General features: G+C 43.6%; 1 protein-coding gene across 2 annotated transcripts in view; it reads right to left on the bottom strand.

Annotated features, from left to right (window-relative positions):
- DNAJC17 (DnaJ heat shock protein family (Hsp40) member C17) overlaps positions 1–16,787 on the bottom strand; it is a 30,382-nt gene that overhangs the window by 6,306 nt on the left and 7,289 nt on the right. The window contains exons 2-8 of one of the 2 annotated variants that reach the window (XR_015134941.1): positions 3,962–4,031; positions 3,610–3,668; positions 3,327–3,414; positions 1,857–1,942; positions 1,522–1,728; positions 920–963; positions 380–457 (exon numbers count right to left, since the gene is read on the bottom strand). Coding sequence is in view for 1 of the 2 variants with exons in the window: in XM_086321886.1 (XP_086178012.1) it covers positions 380–457; positions 920–963; positions 1,522–1,618; positions 1,857–1,942; positions 3,327–3,414; positions 3,610–3,668; positions 3,962–4,031 (522 nt within the window). In the remaining variant the exon portion in view is untranslated. The remainder of the gene's footprint in view (positions 1–379; positions 458–919; positions 964–1,521; positions 1,729–1,856; positions 1,943–3,326; positions 3,415–3,609; positions 3,669–3,961; positions 4,032–16,787) is intronic. The other variant, XM_086321886.1, reaches the window with a different exon arrangement.

Below are 16,787 nucleotides of genomic sequence, written 5' to 3'. Positions count from 1 at the left end.
TATAAGTCTTTAGACTATCCTATGGTTTATGGCTTCCCTGGTAGCTGAGCGGTAAAAAGATCCCCCTGCAATGCAGGAGCCACAGGATAAAAGGGTGCAATCCCTGGGTGGGGAAGATTTCCTGGAGGAGGACATGACAACCCACTCCAGTATTCTCACCTAGAAAACCCCATGGACAGAGAAGCCTAACAGGCTACAGTAAATAGGGTCACAAAGAGACCCAACTGAAATGACTTACCACATAGTTTATGGCACAGAAAAAAAAAAAAAAAAAGGCAGGTAGAGATGTGAAGGAAGGTTAGGCCTGGAGATCCTGAGGTTTGGGCTGACTGACGTGGGGACTGAGATGATGGGTAAGAGGGAAGTAAGCAGAGCTGACCTTCTGAAAGAGCCGCAGGAGGACATCTCTGGAATAGACGCCTTGTGACTCAGCTTCCTTCTTGCTCTTCCACTTGAGCTGAAAAGACGGCAGTGGGGGCCACTGTTAAACTCTGACTTCTCAACAGGACCAGACCCTGCACCTGAGCTTTACAAACTGAGCAGACACCCCTCTGGCCTTCAAGGCACCAGTGATCTAGGGAGCACCCCCAAGAAATGCATTCCCCTTGGAAAATGGACAGGCAGGAGGCCTGCTCAGCCACAGTCTCAGGGCTCTTACAGAGCCTATAAGATGCTCTCCTTCAAGGGGCCTCAGGGAGGGCTGCCTTACAGCCTTCAAGGCTAAGAACAGCCTTTCACGGCCAGCTCTGATGGGCCATCCTGATGCTCAGGCCTTGGGAAGACGGAAGGATGGCATGTGGACAGTGGTGTGGCTTCCAGAGATCCAGTGTCCGCACCACAAGCCCCGGTGACCCCAGAAGCATCTCTTCTTGCTGAGAGGAGGCAGTGTGAAGTGGCCCGTGGAGCCTGCAGGGCTCACCTTTAGCTTGGGGGTTTCTTTGTTTTCAGGATTTTTTGCCATTCCTAGAAAATTTAGGAAAATTAGCAAGGTAGAATGTGGAGAGGTTCCCCCAGGGAAGACAAAGTCTAGGGCCACAAGGACCTGGCAAAGATCACTCCTGTCCACGGGCAGTGCCCCGCCCTGCTGTGGAGCCTGACAGGGCAAGTAGGAGCAATCCCACCCTTGCCCCCAGCTGCCACCTTAGGGTAGCAGCCCAGCTGCCTGCTGGAGGCCATGATTAGCACTCCACCAACGAGGGGCCATGAATGCCTTCTGGGGGCAAGAGTCAGAGGTATAGACCTCACAGTTCTACTGAAACAAAGGGTCCCAGAGCCTTCCCCTTGCCCTGGTGATCTGCTCCAAAAATAGAGCCAACATAAATGCGGCCAGGAGATCTCAGGCAGAGTGAAAAGCCAATAAGCCCCAGAGAACTGTAAGAAAGGACAGGTGGCATGTGTCCAAGTGGGGTACCCGGAGGGTTCCAGCAGGTAGAAGCTTCCAGATCAACTTCACCGAGCAGCCAGTGTGGCCGCTGTGAGCCACCTCAGAGTGGGAGGCCGGTGTGGGGGCCAGACTCTCACCTGTCAACCTCTGCTCCTGTTCCTGACGTATCTGCTCCCGGATCAGCCTCTGCTGTTCCTCCAGCTGCCGGGAACCCTCTTCTCGCAGGCGTTCGATCTGCAGAGCGGGGGTTGGGGAGGGTGACAATTCTGTGCAGATCCAATTCCAGGTTGGCTCACCTTGCAAAGGTCCCTGGGACGTTCCACCTGCAAGCTAGGCTCAGCAACCTGTGGGTGGGACAGACGACCCAGATCCCACAGGGGAAGGCAGGAAGGGCATGCCCGCCCCAGACACAGCAGCCTCTAGTTGACCGGCCTCTTCCTCCTGAGGATGGTCGCAGGGCCTGGACGCTCACCTCCTGCTCTAGCGTCCTGGCGCTCCCGCTTTCCTCCTCCTCCTCGCTGCCGAGGGCCTGGGCCTGCCGCTCCCTGGCCTCCAGGTCTAGGCACAAGGGTTGAATGACCCAATGTCTGGTTTAAGCAGTTTCCACATGGCCCCAGCCCACCTGGCTCTGGCTGTACCCCAAAGTCTCATGTAGCATGAACCCATCCAGTAATTCTTCCTCCTCCCTCCATGCCCATGTGCTCCCAGATTCATTTCCATTGAGAAAAGCTGTCACAAGGAAGAGTATAGGCTCCAGCTGAGTGGCTGGGGTCTGGAAGAGTTACAGCAGCTCCCACTGACCAAGCTGGTTCTCTGAACAGTGAAGGTGTGGGTGGGTGCTGATGTCAGCAGCCTGGGGCCATGGGTCAGGGCTGCCAGTGGGTGGAGCCGCCGGCCTCTGTTCCTGCAGTTTGGCACCACAGCCTGCAACCTTGCCTTGGCTTCGATGCTCTTTCCCACCACTGTGCTTGAGTTTCCACTGTCTCCTCTACCTGCCCCTCAACTCACATTTACCAAGCCTCACTGCAGACCCAGCTATAGGGACAGAAGCCTCCATGCAAGGACATCACCCCAGGGCCTGGAGCCCTTCCCACCTTCCAAGAGAAACCTGCCTGTGGCTCTGTCCCAGGCCAGCTGCTGCGGCAAATGCTTCTCTCAGGTCTGGGACTCGCTGCTTTCTTTTCTGTTCACTTTACCTACCTAAACTCCAGGTTTATTTGTTTTTGATGGAGGTATGGGGATGGTATATGTACATAATAAATATATGGATGTGAAACAGGCAAGATGAAGGGGAGAAAAATTGAGTGAAGAATGCCTGAACCAATCTTGTGGGGGTAATGAAAATGTTCTAAAATTGATTTAGAGTCATAGTTGCACCATTTGTTAAATTTACTAAAAATCACTGAGTTGTTCACTTGAAATGGGTGGACAATGGGATATACAAAATAATGTCAATAAAGCTGTTTTTCAAAAGGTGAATGTCTGGCTCTCTTTGGATCCTTCTGAGGGGATTTCAGAGTGAGAGCTCTGTGCAGAACTTGGACAAACGACACAGATAAACAACAGCACGGCCAACAAAGACCTGACTGTGCTCGTGCCGTGTGGGTTCAAATCCTGGTTCCAGCAGGTTCTTATCTTTTTGGTGCCTTAGCCTCTTTTGTTTATAAAAATAGGTTTCGTAACACCCAGCTCTTTGGACAGTCATGATAATTAAAGGAGGCAGTAAAACATCTGTCACAATGCTTAGCTAATAGCACACCTAGTCATTGTTATTATTCCTCAGACTGTCCTTCAGGAGCCGCCCCTGAGAACGGGGTTCTGTCCAGGACTGGGGCCCAAAGCTCTGAGTGGCTGGAACTGAAGCTACAGGAGCAAAGGTGGCGGAGCTGCACAAAAATAACCCAGGGAAACCGCAGGGCGCCAGCACCACGATGGCACCTACCGAGCTTTACTTTCTTCCTTCTCTCATCAAGTTTCTGGGTCCTCTCTGCTGCCTGCTTCTTGGCTTTCCTGACCTTGTCATAGGCAGCCTGGCAGAAGGAAGAGTCAACAGGGTAACACACACAGCGCCAGGCCTCCTCCCTGGCCCCGCCACTAGCCCTGGAGCTAGTGAGGCAGTCTGGTGACAGTCTCAAGGCGAGGACAGTATGGCCGAGTATAGAGGATGAAGCACACAGTGGTCTCTAAATGTGGGGGACAATTCAGATGGAGGAGGATGTGCTTACCCTGGCGGCAGCATCGGTCAGTACCTCCAAGGCCTGAGAAAGCTGGTGGAAGAGTTCAGCTAAACATAGAGATCAAAACAGAGAGAGGAGAAAAGTAAAGTTAGACTTGGTGACGGTGTGCTCCCTCAGAAAAGCACCTCAAAGAAGCCACAGGCTGCTGGAAAGGAAGACATCAACAGATGCCCAACCAACAAAGAAGAGTGAGTATATCAGCAATTGATCAGATGCCTTTAACGTGTGAAGTGCAGCCACGGGCCCAGTGCCCAAAGTCAGGCTGCATGCATTGACCTCCATGGCACTCACACCACACCCAGGTGGGTTGGGCTTCTCCTCATGCCTAGGAGAGGCTCACCTGCTCTCGGATTATCCGGGTTTTTGTCTGGGTGGCAGGAGAGGGCCTTCTGTCTATATGCCTTCTTCACCTGGAAAAGACAAGATTGGGTTATTCATTCTCTCACCCCAAGACAGACAGGAAAACACTGCTAACGGGATAAGGGAAATCCAGGGAGGGCTCTGCATCGCTACAAGAAGGTTGCCACACTGAAATAGTCATCTCACAACCACAGTGGAGATCTTCAGTGGAAGCAAAGGCTACGGAGGGAGCTGAAGGCTGCCCAGCAGCAGGGTTGGGCCTGCTTCCTGCCGAGCGCCCAGTCTCACCACTGTGGATGTCAGAGGCTCCTGGCAGGGGCAGATTCCCTCTAGCCATCCAGAAACAGGCACTCACACAGTCTTAGTGTAATGTAATGTATGCCAGGGCAACATTTCCGCAGGGAAACTTAGCCATCAACATTTTAAATGTACTTTCTCTTTGACTTATTATGGAATTTTGACTTGCAGAAGCATGCCAAAATAATATACAAGGACACCCACTAAAACATAGTTTATATAAGCCCCAAAGTAAAGCCAACCAAAATCTCCAACAATGGGGAGACTCATTTAAGAAATCATCATAGACAAAAGTCTGTATGTGCTGTCCAGAAATATCTTCAAGTCCTCATTACAAGAAAAAAAACTGATTAAGTATGATGACAAACAGCAAATCATTATGTTCTACACCTGAAACTAATCCAATGTGATGTGTCAATTATACCTCAACTTAAAAAAAAAGAAAGTATCTTCAAGGTACAGTGCATGAAACAAACAAGGCTTAGAACAGTATATGTTAATATGACAATTTGGGGGTTAAAAATAAATCAAAAATAAAAGAAATGTAAATAGTTAGAAACACTCGAGCATGTGCAAGCCTTTGTTTTCCTGTTTTCCCTCACAGCAATCACAAGAAACAGTGGTTTCTTTTGGAGAGAAGCTGAAAGTGGAGGGGAAAGAAACATTCACTTCTCATTGTATACTTTTCTGTAGTTCTACTTTTCAAACCTTAAACTAGTCTTTATTATTATTTTTTATTGATAACAGGGGTTATCTTGGTGGGGAAGCTATGGTCTATTTTTAGTTTTCATCTTTGTACCTCTTTATTAAAAAGAAAATAAGTATTATTTTTTATATTAGTAAAAATAAATAAACATAGCTACCAAGGTTCTCTTTTGTATATTTCCCACTCATAAGGGAAAGCAGAGCACAAAACCCAGAAATCCTCTGCTTTCTGAGGCCTTGCCCTCACTCTGCCTGTATACGTTACCTACTGCTCAAATCTCTTGGGAGGAGAAGCCTCTAGCCCAGAACCGCCACCAGTAGCTAAGCAGACTGGCTCTCCAGGCTTCCTACAGGGAACCAATAAACATTTCAATCCAAAGTGTGCTAGAAAAGGGCCTTCAGAGGCAAGCAGCCAGCACCCCCAGGGGAGGGTCTGTGGCCCAGTGCCCCCTGCACTTTCGGCTACACCTAGCCCAGGACCACTGGGGTGTGCTGCCACCTGCTGGGCCAGAGCTAGAAGCACACCTTCACTTGCCGGGGCAAGCAAGCCCATCTACTAACAGCTCTCCTGGCTGAGCCTGAGGAAGCAGGAACCACTCCCAGCACAGGCTTTGGGCAGAAAGTGTAAAAGTCCCTCCCTGCCCCCTAACCTTCTCAACTGCCCACCTATGTTCACTTCCTCACCCCAACCTAGGTCTTCACCAACAATAAGTAATGACAACAATAACAAAACCCAGCTTTTTTTTCACTATTTGTTGTTCAGTCACTCAGTCGAGTCTGACTCTTTGCCAGCCCATGGACTGCAGCTCACCAGGCTTCTCTGTCCTTCACTATCTCAAACCCATATCCATTGACTCTATGATGCCATCCAACCATCTCATCCTGTCGCCTTCTTCTCCTCATTAAAAAATAATAATAAGGGAAGAGGAGGTGATAGTTTCATAGTCTTACATCTGACATGTCATCTTTTACTCTTGAGGCAACTTATTTGTCATTCCTCCCTTTACTCTTTCTTTTCCCTTCTCCATTTATGCCTAGGGCCTTATTTCTTTTTTACTTTAAACCAAGCCTTTATTACGTATTCTTTATATTTGCAGGCTTCCCCCATGGCTCAGTAGTTAAAAAAATCCTCCTGCCAATGTAGAAGACCAAGCGTCTTTTGTTTCTTCAATAAGTAAAGCAATACAAAAGTATATAAGGAGAGAGAGAACTAAAAAGCTACTGTTGTTTCTCTATTTCCCCAGCCCTCTTTTCCAAGTCCTTCCCCCTGATCATTCCAACAAACAGAAGTCTTTGGGGTCTTGTTTCTGCCTCTCTGCCCCCACCTCTCCTCTCTCTGATCCCAGGCGCTGTGGCTGAACTGGCTGAGAGGAAGAGGAAGGGAGAACAGGGTGTCTCTTGCCTCAATTTGCAACACTGCCCTCAGGACCAGGATTAGCAGTCCTGCCCTACAAAGGCTGAATTTTGTGGAAGATGGTTTCTTTTGTATCACGGAGCTCTTTTAAAGTGTTACGTGTTCTTTTTTGTAAATGCAAGAAAGGACAATAAGAGGGAGGGGAGGAGTAAGAAGGAACAGTAGGAAAGCAAAATAAGAGGCAAGAGGGGGCTAGGTGGTAGAGCACTCTTCATCTTTTCTTTCTTTAGAGAATGCTTTATAGTTTTTTATTCTAAAGGAATGATATTAAATAGCTTTCTGTTTTATATTTCATTTTAATGCTCTATATCAGAAAGTTGTTTTTTTTTTAACTTAAACAGGAAAATTGTTCAAACAAAAAAACTAGTTATATAATAATAGGAAATTACTCTACATATATTAGTCTGTTTTCTCATCAATTCTCTTTCCAGAATATGTTCCTTCGACAAATGTCTTTACCAGTCTCATCAGATTTCATTTGAAGCAACAGTATAACTAGACCAAGGTCACCTCACTCCCCATCTGGGTGGACCCCCATTTTACTCCCACCCCTCCAGCCTCCCACACACTCAACATCTATAACCAAACACAACTGCCCCAATCAACTTGATGTATCCTGAACCCCTTTCCACTCAAGGCCTAGCCTGGGCCTCCATTTCCAAATCACCCCTTAAAGGTGTGAGGAGTTGAACATTCTGTATTTCAAAATCCTACTGGAAAAAATTACCGGTCTCATGCAGTGGCCTGATGAGTAAGGGGAGAGGTGAGGTAAGAAAGTCAAGGTCATGCTGGTATTCATTCTTAGAGAGCAATGTCTACAGATAGGAGGGAAGCTCTGTGAGAGCCCCTTGGTACAGCACCAAATCTACCCCACCTCCTGGGTCCACTTCTGGAGCGTGGAGGATACGGAAGGACTGAGCTGAAGCTGGTAATACAGAGAATAATCGGGAATTTCCCTGACACTGAAGAGGAAGGACACTGCTTAGCAAGGAAAATGGCTGTGAAAACAATGAATACTACAGTTGTAAGATGCCTGTAAGTGAGGTCCCTTAGAGTGGAAAAAAAAAAAAAGAGAGAGGAGTTAATTTTAGCCTTAAAGGCCTCACATAGGAGATAACATCTGAGCTGGATCTGAAAGGTGAGTAATAGTTCTTCAAGCAGAGCCAGAAAGGGCATTCAAGACAGAGGGTGTGGAAGAACCTGACTTCCTTCCCTTCAAGCCCCAGATCAGCTCAGAGGAGAAATATGTTTTCCTTTAATGAGGAAAAGGTACTGAGAACAGAAAAGGACATGAAAAAGCAGAGATGCAGTTGCAATAAAACATGGAAGTAAAAATAATGTTTTTGTCAAAGAATATTTTAATTAAAAAAAAAAAAAAAAAAAAAACCTTTGACCAAAGAAAAGTAACAGAAAAAAACCAGGAAAAGAATAAAATTCACACAAACAAGTTTTAAAAACACAAACTTGGGATGAAGAAATGCTAGGGAGCAAGGGCACATATAAAGGCAAAGAAATGCAAACTGGCCTGAGAAGAGAAACAGCGCTAAAGGTAACTCAGGTGTGACTCTGAAAATAAAGAAACTCAGCATGATTCATAAGGTATGTGTGATTCATAAAACAGAGAGTGGACCAATCAGAAGGAAAAGCCTCACAGTGCGTGAACAGGGCCAGATGTGGAAAGCCTTCTAAGATCAAAAGTAATGAATCAGGATGAATGACTAAAGAGGCTTTAGGGGTCTCCAAGCCCAAAGAATTTGAACCCCAAAGTTCACTTTGAGCTAATGAAAGTTTGTCGTGAAGCACAAAGACAAGATTAATGGAACATATAAGCATGGCCAAGAAACAAACATTAATAAATGTAAAAATTCAATGTATGGTAAAAAGTATTATTAAAATCCAACATAGTGAGTGAAAAAAGTTAGTTCTTCATCTCAAGCCATATACCAAAATAATTCCAGATAGATTAAAAACAAAAAAACCTCAATACAAAAAATGAAACTAAAAGAACCTAAAGAAAGAAAATGATGGGACTATTAATCTACCTTTAGTGTGGGGAAGAAATTCCTAAGCATTAAAGCAAGGGAAGGAATCACACATACATGCACACACATGTATATGTACACAAAATGAATGGATTTACAATGAAAATTTTTTTAATTTAAGCAAAAAATCATAGACAAAATTAAAAGATGAGGGGGGTGGGAGGGAGGCCCAAGAGGGAGGGGCTATATATATACTTATAGCTGATTCACACTGATGTACAGTAGAAATCAACATAACATTGTAAAGCAATTATCCTCCAATTAAATATAAAAAAGAAGTTTAAAAAAAAAAAGGACAAAGGAAATGATAACTGAGAGAAGTATGTGCATGACATCTTTACTATGCAAAGAAGCCATGCAGGAAAAAAAAACACAAGAAAAAGACAAACTACAAGAAAACAGAGAACATGAACAGAGAGTCATAGAATATAAACGGTTGACACGAAAAATGTTCAGCCTTACACATAAAAGTTAAGTCCTTTTCACCTCTCAGCTGACAACAAGGAAAACAAAGGATGGTATTTAATGTTGGTGGCTTTGTGGTGAATATGTAAATTAACACAATGATTCTGGTCTGTTTGGGTTTTTTTTGTCTGCACCCCGTGGCTTGCGGGATCTTAGTTCCCTGACTAGAGATCAAAGCCCTGCTCCCTACCCGCTGCAGTAGAAGAGCAGAGCCCTACCACTGGACTGCCAAGGAATTTCTTATACAATGATTCTGGAAAGTAATCTAGCAGTATATATCAGGAAGCTTTGAAAAGTGCAGACCCTTTGATCCAGCAAGGCCTCTTCTAAAGAAATACTTAGAAGTTTATACAGTATTTATAAACATTGCTGTTCATTATAGCATATTTATAAAAGAAAAAGTCAGAAATAATCTACATTCCAAGATGGTTGCTAGCACCTATCATGTAGCAAGCTCTTTTTGAAATGCTTTATATACAGTAACTTACTTAACTCTATTATTTTAAAATAGGATTTCTCTCCTTTAAAAAAAAAATCTATTTTATTTATTTAGCTTTGTCGGGTCTTAGTTGCAGCATATGGGATCTCTTGGTTGTGGCATGTGAACTCTTAGTTGGGGCAAGCAAACTTTAGCTGTGGCGTGAGAGATCCAGTTCCCTGACCAGGGATCAAACCTGGGGCCCCTGCATTGGGAACACAGAGTCTTAGCCACTGGATCACCACGAAGTCCTAGTAACTTACATAACTCTTAACACCTCCCTATGAGGTAGAAATTACTATCCTCATTTTACAAATGAGAAAACTGTGACATAATGAAGCAATCATTATGATACTGAAAATCCATTCAATGAAAAACTATGCAATCATTATTTCAGACAATAACTGTTCTATTCTAGCCATATACCATAGGGAAAACTGTGGCTCCCAATCACCCCTGCCATCAAAGAAGGAACTGGGAGTCTAGACTTCCATCCTCACCAGCTGTAACAAAGCACCCCAAACCTTTTGCCAGAGTGGTGTCAGAGAAGGCCAAGAAGGGAGTTCACACTCACTAGATGAAAATATAAAAATATTTCCGAAAGAGAGCATTATAATTGACATTTACTTTTCACAGGGAGCTGTATTACATAAGCTCACTGTGTAATCACATCAAGAAAAAAAAAATTGTTCAAACAAACAAACATAATTAGCCAGAGCAATTAGACAAGGTAAAGAAATAAAAGGCACCCAGGACTTCCACGGTGGTCCAGTGGGTAAGAATCCACCTTGCAACGCAAGGGACATAGGACTGATCCCTAGTCAGGGAACTAAGATCCCACATGCTGTGGAGCAACTAAGCCTGTGCACCACTGAAGAAGGAATTCATAGGGCCTGGACTCCATCTTAGGCCTGTTCATGCTGATCATGCTCGGGCACCTTTCCAATGGACTCTGAACTCTGTTTCAGTTCAGTTCAGTTCAGTCACTCAGTCGTGTCCGACTCTCCTCGACCCCATGAATCGCAGCACGCCAGGCCTCCCTGTCCATCACCAACTCCCGGAGTTCACTCAGACTCACATCCATCGAGTCAGTAATGCCATCCAGCCATCTCATCCTCTGTCGTCTTCTCCTCTTGCCCCCAATCCCTCCCAGCATCAGAGTCTTTTCCAATGAGTCAACTCTTCGCATGAGGTGGCCAAAGTACTGGAGTTTCAGCTTCAGCATCATTCCCTCCAAAGAAATCCCAGGGCTGATCTCCTTCAGAATGGACTGGTTGGGTCTCCTTGCAGTCCAAGGGACTCTCAAGAGTCTTCTCCAACACCACAGTTCAAAAGCATCAATTCTTTGGCGCTCAGCCTTCTTCACAGTCCAACTCTCACATCCATACATGACCACAGGAAAAACCATAGCCTTGACTAGACGGACCTTTGTTGGCAAAGTAATGTCTCTGCTTTTGAATATGCTATCTAGATTGGTCATAACTTTCCTTCCAAGGAGTAAGCGTCTTTTAATTTCATGGCTGCAGTCACCATCTGCAGTGATGAACTATGTTTAGTGCCTATGAAAACAGCAACAGAAGGATAAGACCCCCTCCAGACAGGGGAACCTTGAAGATCGTATCTAGGTTACTCATTGCCTAAAAGAAACATACACTAATCACCCCTTCCTCCAGACAGGCCATAAATTTTTCTGTATCTATCGGAGTGTAACCTCGGGTTTATTGATTATTGGCTAATTGTTTGACTGTTTGAGCACATGAGCACATAGCGCGTGAATGATGGGGTTATTGGGATTGTATTTTCCTTGGCTTATGTAAGTCTCAAGGAACTTGGAGTGGAAGGGTTCAGACACGTACACATGGGGTATAAAAGATTTTTACAAATGCTGGTCGGGGTCCTTGGCTAAGAGGAGACTCTGCCTTGGGCCCACCGGTGAAATAAACTGCACTCCACTATCTGCACTGTCCTTCTGAGTGAGTTTGTTTCCCGGAACGTGTGGCTGCTGCTAAGTCACTTCAGTCGTGTCCGACTCTGTGAGACCCCAGAGACGGCAGCCCACCAGGCTCCCCCATCCCTGGGATTCTCCAGGCAAGAACGCTGGAGTGGGTTGCCATTTCCTTCTCCAATGCATGAAAGTGAAAAGTGAAAGTGAAGTCGCTCAGTCGTGTCCGACCCTCAGCGACCCCATGGACTGCAGCCTTCCAGGCTCCTCCATCCAAGGGATTTTCCAGGCAAGAGTACTGGAGTGGGGTGCCATTGCCTTCTCCGGAAACGTGTGGCTACAACACCACAACTACTGAACTCACTCAAGATCACAAAGGATCCTAGCATGACACAACAAAGATCCCACGTGCCACAACTAAGACCCAAAACAGTCAGATAAATAAACTTTTTTAAAAAGAAACAAAATGTATCCAAATCAAAAAGGAAGAAGTAAAACTGTCATTACTTGCAGATGACATACCATATATAGAAAACCCTAAAGAGTTCACCAAAAAACTGTTAGAATAAAAGAATTCAGTAAAGTTTGAAGGATACAAAATCAATACACAAAGGTCTGTTGCATTTCTATGCTCTAACAATGAACTATCAGAAAAGAGAAATTAAGAAAACAATTCCATTTACAATTTCATCAAAAAGAATAAAATATCTAGAAATAAATTTAGCCAAGAAGGTGAAAAATCTGTACACCAAAACTATAAGACACCGAATAAGAAGTTGAAGAAGACCAAGTAAGAGGAAAGATATTCCAAGCTCATGGTTTCAAAGAATTAATACTACTAAAATGTCTTTACTACCCTAAGCAATCTGTGGATTCAATGCAATCCATATCAAAATTCCAAGAGCATTTTCACTAAAAAATTTTTAAAAATCCTAAAATGTTTATGGAGCCACAGAACACCCCAAATAGGCAAAGCAATCTTGAGAAAGAAGAACAAAGCTAGAAGCATCATACGTCCTGATTTCAAACTATATTACAAAGCTATAGTAATCAAAACTGTATGGTACTGGCATAAAAACAGACATCTCCATTAATGGAACAGAACAGACAGCTGAGAAATAAACCAACACGTATACAGTCAATTAGTTTACAACACAGGAGCCAAGACTATGCTATGGGGAAAGAACAGTCTCCTTAATAAGTAGTTTTGGAGTGGGGAGGAATAAACTAGGAGCTTGGGATTCACATACACACACTACTGTACATTAAAAAACCAACAAGGAGCTACTATAGAGCACAGGGAACTTATCCTATAATAACCTACATGAGTAAAGAATCTGAAAAAGAGAAATATATGTATACGGAAAATTGAATCACTTTGCTCTCCACCGGAAACTAACACAACATTTAAATCAACTATGTGCCAATAAAATTTTTCTTCAATAAAATTTTAAAAAATAAAAAATACTGTTAGGGAAAATAGGTAGTCACATGCAAAAGAATTAAACTGGATCACTATCTTACATATACACAAAAATTAACTCAAAGTGGATTAAAGACTTGAACGTAAGACATGAAATCATAAAACTTCAAGCAGAATACATGGAAATTAGGCTCCTTAACACTAGTCCTGACAATGATTTCTTGTTTTTTCTGGATTTGAGAGCAAAAGCAAAAGCAACAAACAAAAGCAAAAACTAAACAAGTGGGACTACATCAAACTAAAAAGCTTCAGCAAATCAACAAAATAAAAAGGCAAACTATGGAATCAGAGAAAATATTTGCAAATCATATATCTGATAAGGGGTTAATAAAAAGACCCAAAATAAACAACAAAAAAACCAATGTCATTAACAGATAGGCAGAAGATCTGAATAGACATTTCTTCCAAGGAAGATATACAGATGGCCAATGGGTACATGAAAAGATGTTCAACATCTAACCATCAGGCAAATGCAAATCAAAACTACAATAAGATACTATTAATACCTTACACGTGTTAGTATAGCTATTGTCAAAAAACAGAATGTGAGGATGTGGAGAAAGTGATCCCAGTTATACTACTGCTGCTGCTGCTAAGTTGCTTCAGTCGTGTCCGACTCTGTGCGACTCCATAGACGGCAGCCCACCAGGCTCTCCTGTCCCTGGGATTCTCCAGGCAAGAACACTGGAGTAAGTTGCCATTTCCTTCTCTACTGGTGCAGCCACTACAAAAAACTGTATAGAGATTCCTCAAAAAATTAAAAATAGAACTACCAGGAATTCCCCGGAAGTCCAGTGGTTAGAACCCCACACTTTCACTGTCAAGGGCCAGGGATCGATCCCTGGTTGGGGAACAAAGATCCCACAGGCTGTGTGGCGTGGCCCAAATAAATATTAAAAAGATAAAAACAGAACTATCAAATGATCCAGCAATTCCACTTCTGAGTATTTATCCAAAAGAAATGAAAACACTAACTTGAAAATATAGTGCACCCTCATGTTCACTGCAGCATTATTTACTGTAGCCAAGACATGAAAGCAACCTAAGTGTCTTATGATGGATGAATGGACAAAGAAAATGTGAGATTATACATTCAGTTCAGTTCAGTTCAGTCGCTCAGTCGTGTCCGACTCTGCGACCCCATGAACTGCAGCACGCCAGGCCTCCCTGTCCATCACCAACTCCTGGAGTTTACCCAAACTCATGTCCATTGAGTCAGTGATGCCATCCAACCATCTCATCCTCTGTCATCCCCTTCTCCTCCTGCCCTCAATCTTTCCCAGCATCAGGGTCTTTTCCAATGAGTCAACTCTTCACATCAGGTGGCCAAAGTATTGGAGTTTCAGCCTCAACATCAGTCCTTCCAATGAACACCCAGAACTGATCTCCTTTAGGATGGACTGGTCGGATCTCCTTGCAGTCCAAAGGACTCTCAAGAGTCTTCTCCAACACCACAGGTCAAAAGCATCAATTCTTCAGCACTCAGCTTTCTTCACAGTCTAACTCTCGCATCCACACATGACTACTGGAAAAACCATAGCCTTGACTAGACGGACCTTTGTTGACAAAGTAATGTCTCTGCTTTTTAATATGCTGTCTAGGTTGGTCATAACTTTCCTTCCAAGGAGTAAGTGTCTTTTAATTTCATGGAGATTATACATACACATACACACACACACACACACACACACACACACTCAGATAGATATACGCAATGAAATATTACTCGGCTATAAAAATGGAAATCTTGCCATCAGTGACAATATGGATGGACTTTGATGGCATTATGCTGAGTGTCAATGAGTCAGAGAAAAATACCATATAATCTCATATACCTGTGGAATCTAAAAAACAAACAAGAAACAACTCATAGAGAACAGATTGCCCCAGAGCAGGCAGTTGGCAGAATGGGGTAGCGAAATGGGTGAAGGGGATTAAAAGGTATAAATTTCCAGTTATAAAACAAATAGCCATGGGGATAAAATGTATAGCATGGCAACTATAGTTAGTTGTTGTTGTTTACTTGCTAAGCTGTTTCCTACTCTTTGCACCTGCTTGGATTGTAGCCCACCAGGCTCCTCTGTCCATGGGATTTCCCAGGCAAGAATACTAGAATGGGTTGCCATTTCCTTCTCCAGGGAATCTTCCTGACCCAGGGATAGAACCCAAGTCTCTTGCTTTGGCAGGTGGATTCTTCACTGTTGAGCCACCAGGGAAGCCCCATGCTATATATTTGAAAGTTATTAAGAGAGTAGATCTTAAAATTCTTATCACAAGGAAAAAAAATTATAACTATGTACAGTGATGGATGTAATTTAGTTAGACTTATTTTGGTGATTATTTCACAATATATATCTCAAATATATCAAATCATTATGCTGTACACCTGAACTAATATAATGTTACATGTTAATTATATATTTAGAAAAACACAAAAAGCAAAAAACCAGGGATGTTTAGCTTCTTTCAATTATCCTAAGCTAGAAAGCAACATGGTTCACTGAAAGAAAGAAGGTTCTGGAGTCTAACAGATGATGTTTTAAAATTTTGAATCTTCCGCATGCTATTAGCACAATCTGGGGCAAATTACCAAATCTCACTCAGCCTTAGGTTCTTCAACTACAAAGTGTGGGAAGTATCCCCTACACATAGAGCCATTGTGAAGATTAAAGAAAATAATCCATGTGAAGTACCTAACAAAATCAGGTACTCAATGTAAGGTCCAAACCTCTTGTTTATCCACTCCTAGGAGGGAGGTAAATTGTGACACCAGCCCAGGATGATGCCAACCTGACTTCAGAAGCTTCAGGAAAGGACCCAGGTCAATCCAGTATGAATTCTCAAGGTGTACAAGGCTGGTTTCAGGAATGCTGGGGGCAGTTCTCAAATTCTATCCTTGGTCAGCCCCCAAGGGCTCTGAACTACCCTCATTCAAAGTATAGGTAGCCTGAGATCCTCCAGAGTGGCCATGAACAAAAACCCAGCTGGCCTAAGAATGCGGGTCAAGTGTGTCTGTCCTGATTAACTAGTTATTACAATCTTTCTGTCCTGATTAACTAGTTATTACAGTCTTTAGCTGCTAAGCTTGCCCTGGGCAAGGCCCATTGCTGGGTTTTAGCCTGGAAGGCCAGTTCTGACTTTGAATCAGCTGGCCTGCAGTTTGGTATTTTGTGCTACTAACAGGACTCCCAGCTCCGCCCAGCCCTCCTGGAGTGAGTAGTACCTGAAAAATTTCTCATCTCATAAACACAACTCTCCTACAACAGGCCTCTGAAAAGCTTCTGCGTCAATACTGTTTATTATGAAATAATTCCACCTTACTAGCAGCTCAAGAGGGCAAAAAAGATGCAATACTATTTTTCTTAATCATGATAAGTTGAGAAGGAAGAGGAACTTTCAGAAGAATAAAGAAACAGAACGACTTCTGTGTTATTATGTGAGAGAGACAGGACTATTTAATCCCAGGGTTGGCAGCTCCTTTATGAAACGGAGTCTGCAGGTGCTTGGACACCCAGGGAGGGTTGAAGCAGCCACTGAAAGTTGCCAAAAGCTACTGAATTATCTCAACACTTGCAGTTTTCCTTCTTTACCTATAGTTTTCTCCTAAAAACTCAGATCTCCCTAGCACTTGGAAATAGTTGTTTACATTTCCTGAGACTTCACAGAAAGGACCTAGGTGACAATTGAGGGGCTTTTCACCCAAAGCCCCTGCCCAGACCATGATTTTTCCAAGAACCAGGCTGTCTCCAAGACCCAGTCCCGGAATGACAGAGATCTCAGATGAACCTAAACTTTTTTTTTTTTTTGAACCTAAACTTTATGAGGACTTTAAACTCCAATTTGCAAAAGTGTGGTCTTTTCTCTTGATGCCTTTCAAAAATACCACAGATTACTCCCTTCCCTTCTCCATCCTAGGACACTACTTGAGTTTGATCAGTCTTCCGTCACGCAGGATCATCACTCAGAACATAAACTACTGA

This window comes from Bos grunniens, chromosome 10 (assembly GCF_055505025.1).
Source record: "Bos grunniens cultivar Pamir isolate PY7600 chromosome 10, Bosgru_T2T1.0, whole genome shotgun sequence".
Taxonomy (NCBI): Eukaryota; Metazoa; Chordata; class Mammalia; order Artiodactyla; family Bovidae; genus Bos; species Bos grunniens.
This window is presented reverse-complemented; position numbering and strand designations above follow the sequence as displayed.